At 45.9% G+C, this 16,448-nt stretch overlaps 3 protein-coding genes across 4 annotated transcripts; 1 reads left to right on the forward strand and 2 right to left on the reverse strand.

The window, feature by feature from the left end:
* Positions 1-244: 244 nt before the first annotated feature.
* On the reverse strand, positions 245-3,287 carry LOC130581805 (killer cell lectin-like receptor subfamily G member 1). The gene is made up of 6 exons (XM_057380126.1): positions 3,169-3,287; positions 2,398-2,496; positions 1,938-2,078; positions 1,349-1,503; positions 1,015-1,124; positions 245-615 (listed from the first exon to the last, which is right to left on the reverse strand). Exons 1-6 carry the CDS (start codon positions 3,242-3,244, stop codon positions 447-449), a joined length of 750 nt encoding a protein of 249 aa, XP_057236109.1. The 5' UTR covers positions 3,245-3,287; the 3' UTR covers positions 245-446.
* A 1,543-nt stretch (positions 3,288-4,830) lies between these two features.
* LOC130581807 (C-type lectin domain family 2 member E-like) lies at positions 4,831-9,606 on the forward strand. The gene is made up of 6 exons (XM_057380131.1): positions 4,831-4,879; positions 5,593-5,687; positions 6,801-6,899; positions 8,081-8,253; positions 8,598-8,704; positions 9,187-9,606. The coding sequence occupies exons 2-6, from the start codon at positions 5,630-5,632 to the stop codon at positions 9,398-9,400; spliced, it is 651 nt and encodes a 216-aa protein (XP_057236114.1). The 5' UTR covers positions 4,831-4,879; positions 5,593-5,629; the 3' UTR covers positions 9,401-9,606.
* A 32-nt stretch (positions 9,607-9,638) lies between these two features.
* LOC130581808 (E3 ubiquitin-protein ligase TRIM38-like) lies at positions 9,639-16,156 on the reverse strand. Of its 2 annotated transcripts, none has more exons than XM_057380133.1 (3): positions 13,309-16,156; positions 10,986-11,088; positions 9,639-10,671 (listed from the first exon to the last, which is right to left on the reverse strand). In XM_057380133.1, exons 2-3 carry the CDS (start codon positions 11,059-11,061, stop codon positions 10,160-10,162), a joined length of 588 nt encoding a protein of 195 aa, XP_057236116.1. In that variant the 5' UTR covers positions 11,062-11,088; positions 13,309-16,156; the 3' UTR covers positions 9,639-10,159. The 2 variants fall into 2 exon arrangements, with proteins under 2 accessions (XP_057236116.1, XP_057236115.1); XM_057380132.1 differs by lacking the exon at positions 13,309-16,156 and adding an exon at positions 12,107-12,334.
* Between the last annotated feature and the right edge of the window lie 292 nt (positions 16,157-16,448).

Raw genomic sequence — 16,448 nt, forward strand, 5'->3', positions numbered from 1 at the left:
GGCACAGCCCAGCTGCCTGCATCCACCCAGCTGCCTGCATCAGTGTGCTGACACTCTCAGCTGTGCCTGGAGAGATGCATAGGGATAACATCTGTCACTCACAGAAGCTTTTTCAAGTTGAAATTTGCAATGTTTTTATATGAACTTCGCATGATGTGCCACCTGTGCTCTTGCCTGTGTTATTTCAATAAACTGAAGCATCACTGATAAGCTGTGATAAGCTTTTATTGATTCCACAGCTCTATCAACACTGTGCCTGAAGCACAAACCTTTCTGGTTCCTCAGCTCAGGGGCTCATCTGTGCACCCCCAAAACTGGTCTTTATCCTCATGGTTATGCAAACCCTGAAATCTTCCACAAAGCTGTAATGGTGAGGATGGGGCTATTTCATCCCAAATACTGGCAGCAAGTGTCTTGTGGGATGGGCATTTTGGGGTGGTTGCTTGTCAGATGGAGGCATCGCATTTCTCCCCAKCTCCTGCTGTCACAGAGCAGAGCGGGAAAGGGTTTTTTTTGCAAACCCACTTGTGTTCGGCATCACATCTATAAACTCCAAAATCCTTGGCTCTCAGTGTCCCGCACCCTTCATCCATCTCCTGCAGAGAGATGCCAAGCCTGCAGAACAAAAATTGTATTGCTGAAGAAGAGGAAACTCTCTGAGTCTTGCAGAAAAGGAGCAGTAGGGGTGGGTTGTCCTGCCCTTTTCGTGCACCATCTTATCATGTTGCATCATTTCGTGCTGGAGGGTGATCAGATTTGAAGGGAGTTGCTCTGCCTGCAGTAAGATCTGYGGGGGGCATGTGTGGAGCATGAAAAGCCATGCAGTTCCAGGCGTCTGGTGGGAGCTCTGGGGYTACTGTGCACTGTTCCTCAACTTTTGGTCTGCAGAGCTTTGCTGGGGGCAATATGAGACCATTGCATAGACTCCAACATCTTGGAGAGATGGGTCAGGGCATGAACGAGGTCTGAAATGGAGCAAAGCTGTTTACACAAGTGGGCTGTGGATGCACTCACATTTTGGGGTTGAAAGGTGTGTTGTCCACCCATCTCCACACTTTCTGATGTGACCTTAATCCAATCCACACAGGTGGTGGGCTTTTGCCTATGATACTCTTGATGTGCTCCTGGAAAACAGAGGTGATCAGTTGCTCTCAAAGTCTCTCTGTGGAGGGTTCCATGGCAAGCAAATTCATGGAGTAAATCTGGCTCTCATATTGATGGGATATGAATGTTCCCAATACTTTGAACACTTGCTCAAACCCTCCTGTTGCTAGGCACTCTTTTCATCCCTGCCCATCTAAAAATCAGGACTTTTATGTCCTTTTTAAGTTTTCTTTTCCCTGTTTACCTTTTCTTTCTTGTCCTGGAGCACCACCAGCTGGGAGTCCTGATTTTCACAGCTTTTCATTCCTTGAGTCCAGTTTCCCAATTCCTCAGAGAGCCAGTAGCATCTTTCCCCATGGAGCTGCCAGTCCTGGGGACACAGCTTGCAGCCAGCATAGGCTGTAGAGGAGAAAAAAACATTAGATATTCCTAAGCATTGTCAGGTTATTCCCTAGCCACCAGCTGAAGGTACTGAGGATTCCCCATCCCACGCACCGGCTCTTTCCCCATCATTGAATTTTTCACATTGATGTGTTTTTTTTAGCCACTGGAGAGGAGAGTTACTGAGGTTGAGTGACCACAATGACATTATTGGCAGATGGAGGTGGAGGAAGAGTGGGGAGGAACTTCTTCCCTAGGGTTGATGCTGCTCCTCCATGGAGGAGGGATCAGCAAAAATTGCATGGAAAAGAGGATTCTTCTTTGCAACAATCCTCTGTGCCAAATAACCCTTGGTGTCCTCACAACCCCAAGGGTCTGCTTGCAGTAGAAGAACCGCCACAAAGGTCTCACCTGAGCATGTCCCAGCAGAGTCAGGTGGAAAGGGGGATTACCTGTGGGACTCTTCCCTTGGGGCTTGCAGAAATATCGCACYAGGGATGAAAACGTGCTCTGCTCCATCTGGTTCCTTCCCTGTATCTCACAGCCTAGCTGTGGAACGCTTGTCACCACTGGCTGTGGGGAGCCCTGAAAAACTTGGAGCAGTAATCCAGAGTGAGAAGCTGCAGCCATTTGTGGGTAAAAACCACAAACCCCAACAAAACTGTGTTTCATTTTCTCATGCAATTACTTAAGCYAGCCTGAAAAACATGGCTTGTATCCTCCACCTTTGTTTAATTGCTATGGGGATAATCTAGGTTTATTCAGAAGGGGTTTATTCTTGTGGTGGGTGATGTTGCATCCCTACTGGACAACCTTGTCCCCTCCAAAGGCTGAAATGCTGACATAAACCCAGCTTTCCCCTCCCTGGCTGCTCGTGGGGATGTGAGATGTAGGTAAGAGCTGGTTACTCACCCCGCACACTCAGCACCACCACCAGGACCAGCTGGATGAGTTGCCCCAGCCCCCCTGCTATGAGGAGGAGCCTGTGCCACCACGGACAGAAGGCAGGAGCTGAAAGACACCACATTTGCTTTAAAAAATGAAAGATAGGAAGGTGGCGGTTTAGAGGGAAAAGAAAAAGCCCGTCTGTCAAGCTGGTGAGTTTGAGCAGAATTTTACAGCTTCTTTGCTTCCTCCAAAAATGTAAATCATCACTGATGAGGTCTAGAGTGAAGGTGGTTTTTCAGGTGGTGGAGAGGCTGCAGGAGCCACAGGAGCACCCTTGGACACCCAATGRTGGAGCTTGGGAGATCGGAAACCTTCTGAAATGGGCTTAATGTAAAGCTCCTCATAGAACTAAGTGTTGGTGAGACAGAGGTCTCGCCAGCTCTCATCTCCTCTAGGATTCCAGACAGGATCTTAACAGCTTTCCTTCCATCCAGGTGTGTGGCTCATGTTAGGCTTATTGGGACTTTTTTTTTTTTGGGCCCCAAGTGGAGAATTTTGGAAGCATAGCTCTTCCACCTCCAGATGTTTGTCACCCTCTCCAATCCCTTAATTTCTCTTTTTCCTCTACTTCTCAAGTCAGGATTTCACCTTTGAAGGCATTTAACCCACAACAGTGCTCCCCATGTTCTTGGGAACCTCAACATGGGGATGGAAAAGTGAGTAAACAAATACAAAACTCTTCCCAAAACTTGAAATAAATATTTACCCCTCCCCCCCCACCCAAATAGGACTTACCACGATGCTTCTCAGCAGAAGAACTATCCCCAAGATGCCTTAAATCCGCATAAACAATTTCCCCAGCCATGGTCATTCAGAAAGTCACAGGAGCAGCCCAAAAGTGWCGCTGTCCATGGACAAACTCTTGCCTAAGTGAAATATGCACTCACAGCCGGATGTCTGCATCCAGCTCCAGGAAATGGTACTGGCCAGGGCTTTTATCTGTTTATACAGAAAATGTATATCAGGTGAAGAGAAGACATGTGACATTTGGTGTTTCTTCCTCAAAATATGGGCCGAGAGTGACCTGAGGTGCCTTTTGTTCTGTGCGACTTATTCTGCTGGTTTTGACACAATATTTTGCCTCCATTTCATCGTGGGGCAGACAGATCCAAAGTGGTGAGGGTTTGCCCAGCTCCTGCTCAGGAAGAGGTGAGAATCTGGATTCCTTGTAGGCTGCTAATTAATTTTGTTTTATCTTATTTTATTCCTTTATTTTATTCCTTTATTTTATTTTGTTCCTTTATTATGCTTTTTTTCCTCCTGGAAGCCCGTCCTTCCATCCCTGACGTGTCCTTTTACACCATCTAGACCCATGTTTCCTTCAGGTTTGGTGCTTTTTGCCAACTGCACAGAATGACCACCAATTTCCAGCCTACAATAATACTTTTTTTTCCTTTTCCTAGGGTTTTTGGTTGTTTGCTTGTTTTTGGGTTTTGGTTTTTGGGGTTTTTTTGTTTWGTTTTGTTTTTTGTATTTTAATCACAGGTTTTAGCCAGTGCCATAACATACCTGAGCAGCACCTTTTTGTAGAGGTAAAAATGATGTGTTTTTTCCTCAGACACCCAAAAAAGCAAAGAAAAAAGCTGAAATTTGCCCCAATGCCTATCAGCAGCAAGAAATAGGGTAAATAAGAGGATAAATCCAAAGATCCAGAGGTACCAGTAGGAAAAGGACTACATTATTTTATTTTAAAATGATATTTAAATTTTAAATTAATTTTTAAGTTAATTTTTATTTTTAKTTTGGTTTTATTTTATTTTAATTTTTSTATTTTTATTATCTCTTGTTTATTTTTTTCCCACCCACAGCCTTTGTTACACTCACAGAAAGTTTTTGTGGTTAGTTGCTATCAGCCAGCCTTCCTGCCTTCTGCAAAAGCAGCTGCTCCCTTGGTGTGTGACCACTGATAACAAAAAAACCCTCAAAAATACAAAATAAATTATGGTTTAGGGTAAAACCCTGCAGGTGGGTAGCTCAGTTGCAAGAACAGTCATTTTGTTATATTTTTTGTAGCAAAAAAAAAAAATAAAATGGGCTGAAGGGAACTGTGCTTTATCCTTGTAAAATCCATGAGGGCTGTTCTGGTTTGCCCTGACACCCTGGAACAGAGCAATCCTCAGCAGTGTTTTCCCCTCCTKCTAGCTAAAAAAMCCCCATTTTTTGACAATCTGTCTCCCTAGCTGAGAAAAAAAAACCCAGAAATGGTGGAAAAGAGGGTGAAGTGGCACCGGGAGGAGCTGGAGGGGATCCCCTGATTCAGTGGGTGGGCAGGTGGCCCTGGGCAGGCAGCCCCTTCCCCAGTGCCCTTGAGGAGGCACAGGAAAATCCCTCAGAAAGTAATAAAATAAACCAAAAAGCCATTTTTAAAAAATACTTTATTTATGTTTCTCTTCATAGGAGAAGGCTCTGCATCAGCATCAGTCTTGTTCCCACAGAGCAGATCCAGGTAAGGGGGTTTGGGGTGGGCTTTGGGGCTAAGGGGAGCTGATCTTCAATTTTAATTGGAGGAGAGAATTTTAATTGCAGGGAAAGGTTTTTAATTGTGGGAGAAAATTTTGGTTGAGGGGAGAAAAGTTTGACTCTGCAGAGAAAACTTTAATTATGGAGAGAAATTTTAATTGCAAGGAGAAATTTTCAATTAAGGGGATTTTCATAGGGGGAGATTATTTTAAATGGGAGGMGAAAATTTTGGTTTAAGGGAGAAAACTTTAATTTTGGAGAGAAAATTTTAATTGAAGGGAGAAGATATTAATTGGGGGGAAATCTAATGAGAAGAAAGGTCTGCAGGGAGAAAACTAATTATGGCAGAAAATTTTAATTGCAAGGAGGAAATATTAATTGAGGAGATTGTAATAGGGGAAGATTTTAATTGGTGCAGAAAACTTTAATTTGGGGTAGAAATTTCATTGTGGGGTGAAAATTTAAGGTGCAGGGAGAAAATTTTAACTGAGGGGAGAAAGTATAATTGGGGGGATAAAACTAATTGGAGGGACAGAAAATTGTAATGGCTAGGACAAGATTTTAATTGTACAAGAAAACTTCAGCTGGGGAGAAAAGTTTAAATATGGTGCAAGGAGAAAATTTTAAATGGTGAGGAAATTTTAATTGAGGACTGACAGTCTTCATGACACCGCTGATAGATGAAACTTTGCTTGGCAGGTGAAGCAAGAGCACCTGCAGAGGTGGAATCCCAAAAATGGAGGAAATGAGGGCTTATTCTGGATTTTTGGGCGTGGAAAGGAGCAAACGGGCAGGTAACTGTAGGGCAATGAACTGTTGAGTCACCAGGTTTGGGATTTTTTTGATACTTYTGTAATCTGAGAACAAAACCCAGCTGGCGTAAGGTTGTGGAGGGAAAAAAAAAAGCTTTTTCTGGCACTTCCCTTGAGGGGAAATTTTTTGTCACTCAGCAGATATAATTTTTGCTCTAAACGGGCCATTCCAGACATGATGGGTTATTCCAATCTAGGATTAACCCTTCCTGAGACACTCAAGTAATTGATTCTTTTAGGCTTTTTTCCCCCCCAAATAGTCCAATTTTCTGATTGATTCTGGATGTGAATATAGAAATTTTTGAAGAGTTGAACTGTTAAAAGACCCTAAAAAGCAACTTGTTATTTAATTCCAGTTTGGGTACATCAGCAAAGTATTTATTATTGTCTCCTTTCCCTGGAGAAATCAGCTTTTCCTTTTGCCCTGTTTCAGCTTTCCTGCTTTTGCTCCCATCTCTATCATCCCCTTGGCACACAATAAGGGAGAAAAGGGACTTTTGGGGGCTTTTCCATCATCTTGTTCTACCCAACCAGAAACAAAGATTTTTGAGGATTTTTTTATTTAACAAATTGGTGGCTTTTTCAAATTTGATGGGGRATTTAAAAAAATATTTTTACATGTATTTGTTGATTTTAATTTTTCTTTAACATAACTTTTTTTTTTTTACTATTTGGTAGTAATTTTCTTTGCTCATGGTGAAGGTAAAGTGCATGTGCTGGATCATAGGATCCAGAGGTGGAGGCACCATGACTCAGATAATTTTCAGGACCCAAAGTGTCTTAGTTTAGGTGGAGACAAAAACTCTACTGAACTTTAATATTGAGGTAGCCCAAAACTGAAAACAAAATTTTCATTATGGTACATTTCAGAAGTTTGCATCTGGAGCTGGGGAGGACACTGTTCCCCAAAAAATTCCCATAAAATTAAAACAAAAAAAAAGTATTCCACATGGGGAAGAATTTTTGGCATTTCTCACATGAAATGATACCAAATGATACTAGCATTGGGATGAGACCAAACCTATCATCTTGGCATAACTCATGTTGCTCCCCTGGGAACCCTCATAGAGGCACTGAAGGTCTGTTCTCCTGCAGGTCACAGCCTGGAGATGAAGCCAGAGGCACGTGTTGCCTGCCAAGTGATGCTGGCAGTGCTTTTCATGGTCCTGTTCATCACAGCCATCACTTTCGCAGGTGAATGTCAAGGCTTTGGTCTCATGAGGAATGTCTCTGAGATATTTTGGGTTGTTGCATTTGTGCCAGATCTACTTCCATGTTCCTGGGAAAGACAAAGCCCACCCAAGCTGCTGTCCTCTCTGGGAGCAGAATGTTTTAGAGCAGCCTTTCTACAGAAGACCAAATCCATCCCCTTGGTGTAGGAGCTGATGTCATCTAGAAATTCTTAGAAAATCAGCAAGAAGAGTAATTTCATGAGTACAGTCACACAAAAGTGTTTTCTTCTGAGAATGGGCTTGGAATGTTGGCATGAGTCCTACCAAGTCAAGAAGTCTGCAGGAATAAGGGAAATTTTTTTCTGTCATTTTCACTACTTGTGCATAATGACAGAGAGCAACAACCATGTTTAGGCATGTTTAGGTGTGGAGGCCGAAAGCCAGCATTGCGACCTTGCAGGTGTAAATCTGAAATTCAACCGATAATACTGTATCCCTGAGATCTGGAAAAACAAAAGGGAGTCTGAAAGTCTGGATGAAGGAGGACGAGACAGAGGAGCATGTTACCAAAGCAACGTGACTGAGCAGCCTTGACTGTCTGTGGGAAAAGGAAAATGGAATGTTGAAGAAGAGCGAAGTTAGATTGGGCAGATGCCAAAAACAGAGCAAAATCACGAGAATTAACGACACCGCAGCTTTTGCAACACACCAGTCATATGCTGATAAGTAGAGAAGGGGCTGCTAATTAGCCAATAAATAGTTGCCATTTATGTGGAAGACTTAGTATGCACCTGTTGCTAAATAGACAAAAGGGGCTCAGCCCCATAATAAAGTAGTATGTCTGTGTCTGTCTGTCTGTGTCTTTTGCTTGTTATTTGTGTCGTGTTGTCTGTCTCTACTGCGAYATTTAGGAATAGGTCTATTCTGAAATTCCTCTTAAAATGCCAGTTTTTGAAGTCTACCACCTTGTTTTTTCTTTGAAGTGTGCAGCGCTGGTGTTTCTTGTCCAATATCACAAGCTGGGCCATGATTTGAGCCTGTTTTCTCCCAGGATTTCTCCTGGTATATCTTAATTTTCATTTTTCACACTGGTTGAGGCAGATGCAAGACTTTTGGAAGCCATGGGGTGGAGGATGATCTCCCCACCTTAGAGAGGCTAGGAGAAGATGCTGCTTATTAACGCTGCTCTATTTTTAATGACAGTGCAGGCTTTTCAGCCTCATGCCCAGCCCTGCTTTCAGTGTCCCTTTGACTGGATCAGGTACAGAGGAAAATGCTACTATTTTTCGGAGGTTGAGGGGAACTGGACATCCAGCCAGGACAACTGCTTGGCACTTGGTGCTTCCTTGGCCATGCTGGACAGCGTGGAGGACTTGGTAAGGAGATATGAGGACATGCTTGGCATGAAGAAAAAACCCTCAAACCAATGTATTTGAAACCTTTTGGTTTCTTTGACTGCTCTTCCAGGATCTTTCTTAAAGGTCTGGGGTGAGATTTGGGGAAAAGGTCTTGAGGATATATCACCATGGGCCTCTTCAAATTTCTCATGAAGGCAAACTACTGCAAGAACTGTAGGAATAAACCTGTTTCTAGATGACACTTTTTGGTAGCAGATTGAAATGTTCAAGCCCCTAAGAAGCCCTAAAGCAGCACGAGCAACTGGTAAAACAGATTTTTGGCTGGAAGATAGTAAAAGTCTTTCCTTTTGCCTCTCTTTCAGACCTTTGTGATGAGACACAAAGGCATCTCAGAGCATTGGATTGGCCTTTTGCGGGAGGATGAGGAGCAGCCATGGCAATGGGTGAACCACACACCTCTATCTCACCTGTGAGTTCATGTTTTTCTTTATTGCATTGGCTGGTGTTTCCTCAACCATGAAATGTGAATGTCTTCTTGCACTTGAGGTACATTCAGAGGTAGCAATGGGACAACGTTTGGGAAGGGCAACATTGGATCTGGAGCTGGTCTTTGTTTTCCCCTTTGACCTAAAGTGTGGGAGTGGTGCTTTTGGTGAGAAAATTCTAAGTTTAGATTTTTTATTTTAAGGTTGGGTGTTTTTTTTTTTTTTTTTTTTTTTTTTTTTGCAAAGCTTTGGGTTTCTTATTGGAAATAGAAATAAATCAGCATCAGTGTTGGCAGATGGATGTCAAATTAGTTACATTCCTATAAAAGAAATATATATTGATATTTTGGCATGTTCCTCATGGCCCATGAGGATCCCGGAGAGCTGAAGCTGAGGAAAGCCTATGTGTGACTTTTCTCCTTTTTCCTGCTGCTCCATCTGAGGTGTGTTATCTCTGTTCTTCCAGGTTTCAAATCCGTGGTGGTGGGCTCTGCGCTTACCTGGATGGCAGTGGGCTCAGCTCCTCCCACTGTAGCAACGAGAAGAGCTGGATTTGTAACAAACCTGAGCTGCAGAGCTCAAGCAAAGGCAACAGGACGAGACGGCCTCCAAACCTCTGTGTCAGCTCCTTGGGTGCTGCAGGGAGGGCTTCTCATGCCCAAATACCTGCTGCACCATAGGGACATGGAAGAAAACTTCAGAAAGCTTTTGAACCACCTGGGCAAGGTGTTATTGGAGGTTGCATGGGACCAACAAGGTGTTGGTGGGACAAGGGAACCTTTGAGGAACAATGTAAGGCAGTTCCTGGGAATTCTGGGGAGCTAGAGTGGCCTTGGGGCATATTTTTTGGGCTTGGGGCAACTTGCTGATGGGTCAAATATAGATGCCTTCTGCTTCTTAGAGAAAACAAAATTTATTTTATTCTGAGGACATTTACATGTTAATTAGTTGGAAATACATCTTGAGCATGGGGAACAGCAGAACAAAAGGGTGGGGGCAGTGGGTGTGAGCACATGCTTATGATGACAAAATCAGATTTAAAATGAGGTGATGGCTGGTATTAATGCAAAGTCTGCAAAAATTAAGATTTTTAATTTGTGATGGAAGCCCAGCCAATCATAAATACAGAGGTCAGCAAAAGGAACCCTCAGAGGAGGCTGAATTTGGGAGAAAAACCCAAGTTTTCAGCACAAAACAAGCTCAGTGAAATCTGGCTCCTGTTAACAAGCTTTGGATGAATTTGACAGCTTCAGCCATGCTGAGCTCAGATCCAAAACCCCCTGGACATAACCCAAAACAGAGACATCAAAGATGGAGGTAGAACCCTGAAMTGAGCTAGAAATTTCTCAAAGACCTTTTGAAAATATGAGTTAAGGAGCATCAAGGAGCATTTCCAACCACCATGATGCAAACAGCTTTGGAAGCATCCTTCCAGTGCATCAGCCCTTGGGGGACAGTTTGATGGATGAGAGGAGCACACAGAAGTAGGGGAAGACCCTCTCCCCACTGAAGGAGGCGACAGGAAAAGTGAAGATGCGTTGGCGGCTGCTGACAGCATAGAAAGAGACCAATCCGACCTCATAGTCCAGGTAGACCCCAATCTCCCCATTGAGAAGTGGGACAGAGGTGTTGGATGGAGCCGTGAGGGCAACGCAGAGCTCATCATATTTCTGCAAGCCCCAAATCTCAGTGTTGGGCTTGAAGAGGACCCGGCCCTTCCTCTGAACAGACTCAAGGGCCACCCCCACAGCCCAGAAGCGCCCGTTGGCCTCCACCTCCCAGTAGTGACGGCCCGAATTAAAGCCCTCAGTGCCCAGCATGCACGGGTCCGTGTCGAACCGGCCCGGACTCTCAGACCAGCGGCATCGAGGTCTGCCCCAGGTGGCTTCTTTGAGGTCCTCCGAGAGGATCACCTCAGGGCCCACGGTGGCTGGATCCAAGGTTACATCCACTGAAAAGCAAAACAGAGAAACAATCAGAAGCCAAATTTAAGCCTAGAGAAGACACACCCCAAAACCCTCTTGACTAGTGACTTTTCAAGGAGAAAGGGAGAGGAAAGGTGAGGCTAGAGATGTAAGAGGGAAGAGGTGGAAGTAGGAGATGGAGGATACCCAATTGAGGTCAGAGATGGGGAGCCAAGAGATGGAGCTAGGAGACAGAGGCCCCTAGGTGGAGCTGCAGAGCCTCCATCGAACATCTATTTTGATGCAGCCCAGCAAACACCAGGRACAGGCACTTCACTCCTCTCTGGCCTCCTCTTATTACCTTCGAACTGTTTGGCGCTGTGGTAGTCCACGGCAAGGTCCCACATGCATGGCCGTGGTTTGAGGAAGAAAGCCATTGCACCCTCAGCGTCCTCTCCTCCTGGCTGGAGGGAAAATGGAAATAAAGGATAAAATTTAATCATTATCCTTCAGACAGTAATTATTCTCAGCCTTCTGTCCCTTTTTACGTAAAAAAAAAAAAAAAAAAAAAAAAAAAAAAAAAAAAAAGGGCTTAACTATCACATTTAATCAACACACTTTAAGAAAATTGCAATTTTTTTCTTCAACAGTTGCAACAGAACTTGGTTCATTTCTAGGAAGACCCTTGGACATGGGTTAAATCAATTAATTCCCTGATGACTATGAAGGGAACGGGTGAAGTATATAGGGATGGGCCCATCTCCATTGTAGAAATTATTATACCTCCAAATCCCCATTCCTTGTGCTGGCTGAAAGTTGTCTTAAATTCATCTCTGCCTCCACCCTTCATCAATCAAATCTGACAAAGTTATCTGAATGAGGAAAGTTCCTAAAACTGAGATAAGCCACGTCCAGCTCTCATGTCCAAAGAAATCCTATGAGAGGGGAAGAAATTTGTTGTTGACCCTGCAGGAAATGTGTGTGTGGGAGATAAGAGCTGGCACCAAAGGGCCTTAAATTCATCCTCCGGAACTCACTGCAGGATTTTTCATGCAAACAAAGGGTTTCCCATGCTAAAGGGCCCTGGAAATTAGAAATAAAGGCTCAAAATTATAAACCATGCTGTTGAAAAGGATCAGGTTGCTTTTTTTCTCTGTGTTTTCCTCAGCAAATCTGCAGAAAAGGGGATTAAAGCAGTAGAGTGATGAGTACAAGTGGACAAAAGGTGAGAAAAATCACCCTTAAATGAAGATAAAAGCAGGAGCCATGCTGTTTCTTACCCAGATTTCCCCAGCTAGACGGTTACAAGCAGATGAAAAGCAATTAATCACCATAATCCTTCATTGCAAAACAGCTTTAAAGATCCTGAGGTCAAAGCAAGGGTAAATCCACTTCCCTCCTTGAGTTCATGCGATGGAGAGGGGGCTCAAAATCCCTCCCGCCCCTCCCCCCCCCCAAAGGCATCAGACTGATGTAACCCACCTATCAGCCCTGGGACTTCCCCCCTCCCTCAAACCTTCCTGGTGTTTTCCTTGCTGTCACCGGTGTCCTTGGTTCCTCCAGATGCTTTTCCTCCAATAGCTGCTTCCCCACTAGGTTTTTTTTTCCTTTTGGGATTTGTTTCTCCTCTCTCTGGCACAGGCTCAGCCAAAGCTCAGTCCTGGCTCAGCCTCTGCTAACTTTTATCAGCCAAGAAGGGAGGAGCCCTCCAATCTCTTGCCTGCAGATGGGGCCATGACGTGTTTGGACACCTCCTGCACCCTCTGATTGCCCCTTTTACTCCCATTTCAGGGCCACTTACTTTTTCAACACGGGCCTTGGGGAGGGAAGGGAGGAAAATTAAGGCGGTGCAAAAAAAATTCCATTATTGCATGGTGCCACAAGGAAGAAATTGGTTAAATATTGCCCCCTAGTTCCCCAAATCTGGCTCTGGCCCTTTACACATGATGGAATTGAACAAAGCAAAGCTGGGAGCAGCTTCCAGGTGAGGAACATGACACAAAAGTCTGGAAATGAGACAACCTTGTGGAGATAAAAGATGTGTAAAACTACTTGTAAGTGATGAAATTTGCTTTTCCAGCTGGGGTGGGTTGTGCCAGGAGCTGAGCACAGGAACACCCAGGGGTTGCTCAAAGACAGGCAGCTTCTCCCTGTGCCACTGCCAGTCCCCATCATCCCTTTCTCCTTGCCGGGAAGGCAGCATGGCCACAGCAGTGGCACAAACCCCCCGTGCTGACACGGGCCACAGCTTCCCCACTTGGTGTTGAAGAGACAAAAACCCCTCAGGAGGCAATGGATGAGCCACCACAGGCTGTGGTCATGAAGACTTTTGGAGGATCAGACAAGACCTGTGAGGTGAGATCAGCTTCTTATGACCCCATCTCTCTGACGCCTACCTTTTCTCCCTCCCCTTGAAAAAAAGGTGCAAAGTGAAAATATTTTAATCGCTTCATGGGAAAATAAAGCTCCTGTGTCTGCTCCCAGTTTTGGGAGAAACATAAAGCAAGTTGATCCCTGTTTTCCAGGGAAGGCAGCAAGGGGTTTTTTTGGGAGATTATTTACTTTCTTCCCCCAGATAATTTAAGATTTTGAAGGCAGAATAATACAAACAATCTAGGCTAATCACTTCAATTTTTTTTTTAAATTTTATTTTTGGGTGAATTCAGGAGAAAATGSAGTCTCACCTTCAATCCCTAAGGAAGGTGTTGGCAGAGTTTCTGGACTGGAGAGAGAGCGAAGAGAAGCGACGCCAGGACTACTGGTACAGGGCGTTCCCTCGGTTCTTCAGCAGTCCAAATGGGTCTTTGGGTATTCCTTTCTCCCCATATCCCTCTCAGAGAAGAATGTGGGACCATTTCCAAGAGGCTTCCTGGTGCCCTGCAAAGCCCCACACCCAGATGGAACGGTTGGTATAGATCCTGGGCAGATTTGGCAAGCACCACCTCCATATGGAGCTGCTCATTATCCACACTTCAAATCACTTCATGGCACTGCTCATTTTCATCCCAGACTGAGTCATAGGGGACATTCGTTAACATGGAATTAACCCTCCCCCCTGCTTCCCAGGGACTGGGTTGGTTTTGGGCAGAATATAAAGATTAATGGCAGGGGAGGGGAAAGGAGAATCTTGAAGTGCTTAACTACCCGCAGTTGCTAATTAACCGCATCCCCAGCTCTGTCCCAGTGTTACAGCCGCCCTGGCTACAGCCAAAGTGCTTTTGTCCTTTAACTCAAAAGTGGAAAATTCAGGTCTGGGGGTTGCATATGGATTTTTTGGCTCCTCCAGGASGCGAGTGAAGCCGAGTGACGCCGCATTGAGGCCGAGTTTGAGCAGCTGCGCCAGCTGCTGGCGGAGCAAGAGTGCACAGTGCTGAGGCGGCTGGCTCAGCTAGACCACACCTTTGCAGCCACACACGCTGAAAAATAATTGCGGGTAGCCAAGGGGATCGCACAGCTCCACAGACTCATCGGGCAGCTGGAGGCCAAATGCTTGTCCCGAGTACCCCCCTTACCCAAAACCTCTCTCAACGTGCTGCCTATGGGGTCTTGAATTCTGTTTTTTCCTCCCTTGTCACTTTTAGGATGTTGGGAGCATCCTAAGCAGGTATGTGGCAACCGATTGCTTTATGTCCCTGTCACCCCAACTGCGGAGAGGGGCTTGGCTGATATATCCCTTGCATACCATCTATTCCTGTCATTTCCTCTCCCAGCCGGAGTAAAATGAGGCTCCAACTCCTGTCAGGGCTCTCCAAGGAACTGGAGCAGAGCCTGAGCTCCTGCTGTTGCCAAAGAGATACTCTGTGGGAGGCCTTGGAGAAGTTCAGAGGTATTTGGGTAGACTYCAGATATATTAGGAGAATTCGGAGGTATTTTAGAAGAACTTGGAGGCTTTAGGGAGGAATGCAGAGATATTTGGGATAATTCAGAGATATTGGGGAAATTCAGAGTTATTTTGGGAGGAATTCAATTGTATTTCGGAATAATTCAGTTCTCTGGGGAGAAGTCAAAGGCATTTCAGGAAGAAAGGAGTTTGCGCAAGGGAAAGGCAGCAGCGGGTTCTGCACGTGTTCATTTTCCACCTTCTTCCCTTCTCCCAGACATGGATCCCCCCACAGCGAAGATGACTCTGGAGACTGGCATGACTCCTCTCCCAGAACTCCGGGCAGAGAGAAAAAGCGTGCGGTGGGATGAGGAGGAGGAACCAGATTAAGTCAGAGAGCCCCAGTGAGGCCAAGAACTGGCTGGCAGCTATCAGGGTGTCATTGCCACGAGATGCAGGACATGGACACAGTAGCTGGACTGCAAGATGCCACCTGTGCACCCCCAAACAGAGCCCTAGGTGCTGCCCATATTCCTGAGGACACAAATGGCCTTCTGTCCAGCTCCCCTCCCAGTTGCTTTAATTAGTGACCAATCTTGCACTGCTGCTCACCATGAAAGTTATGAATTAAAAAAAAACCCTGATTTTCCTCATGTGTGAGAGAGTTTGCACAGGATAGATTTTAAGGCATTTCTTGGTTCCGCATGGTCAGGCAGGAGGCGGCAGGGGAGCGAGGGGCAGCAGGATGGGATACATGGTGCCGGGCCTTGCGTGCAGGGTGACTGACCTCTTCCGGTGCCTGAGCTATGCGGTCTTGACTCAGAACAGCACGGCCCGCTGCTCGCCGCCGCTGGAAGCTGCTGTCCCGGCTCCGGCTGTGGTCACTCGGCTCCTCCTGCACACGGTAAGCAGCGCGACAAGTGGCGATCTCCGCGGGACCGCGTCTGTCCCGTCCCGCCGTGCACCTCTTGTGGATGCGCTGCAGTGGCCAGCCCCGCTGCAGCTCTTTTATTGTATTTATTTTACTCTGTTCCATACATTCTATTCACACCTCGCCCTCCTGTCGGCGCAGCTGTCTTGGCGACACCTGTTAGGGGCGAAGTCAATCCCTGTGCRGCCCTTCTAACGCCGCCCCACCCTCAGGACAGCTTTTCTGGTAACTGCGGGCTCAGTTAGTCTCCTCTATCGCCCCTCGCCCATCCCGCGGCCCACTGCTTTGACACGTGGAGCAGATGGGGACCCTGGGGACCACGACACGCCATGCCACACGGCAACATCCTGTCACTGTCACCCCAGGCAACAGCCAGCCCGCGAGGCAGCTCTTCCTGCGCCGCCTTGTCTCGCCCCGCCCAYCCCTTCATGTAGTCCCGTAACCTCACCCCGAAGAGACAATTTCTGGGAACATATTTATGCTTAGCAAAACCCTGACTTCTCCCGAGGCTGCAAAAGCCTTATGTAGACTGAGGTTCTTCTTGGAAAAGTAGAGTAAGTGCTTGAAATAATTAAAAATCAATTCAGCATTAAGTTAGTCTGCTGGTAACTGAAGTAATTTTCCGAGAGATTCTTAGAACRAAGCATATCTTTAAAATAAAAAAAAATTAATTTTTTTCTTTCATTTTCTTCCTTCCTTTTTGCCCCGAGAGATCAAACTTTGGGGCGATCGGGCACAGTTCCGCGGTTTCACCCCGTTTCGATCAATTCAATCGCAAATCGATGACTCAGTGGCACAATCATGCAGAGACGCAGCATCCATCCGCACCACACACCCCTCCTCCTCTTCCCCTTCCCCTCCACCCCCCTTCCCGACCCTTCCCTACCCCTTTCCCCTTTCCCCTTCCCCTTTTTCTGTTGCCCATTTCCCCTTCCCCCTTTCCCGTTCCACATTTCCATTCCCCATTTCCCCTACGCCTTTTCCCCTTCCGTCGAGCCCCTTCCCCCTTTCCCCCTTCCCCTCCCCTGTTCCCCTGTCTTCCTTCCCCTTCCCCCTTCACACTTACCGCGTCC

This window comes from Malurus melanocephalus, unplaced genomic scaffold (genome assembly GCF_030028575.1).
Source record: "Malurus melanocephalus ecotype Western Australia unplaced genomic scaffold, MMel_1.1 scaffold_437, whole genome shotgun sequence".
NCBI lineage: Eukaryota > Metazoa > Chordata > Aves > Passeriformes > Maluridae > Malurus > Malurus melanocephalus.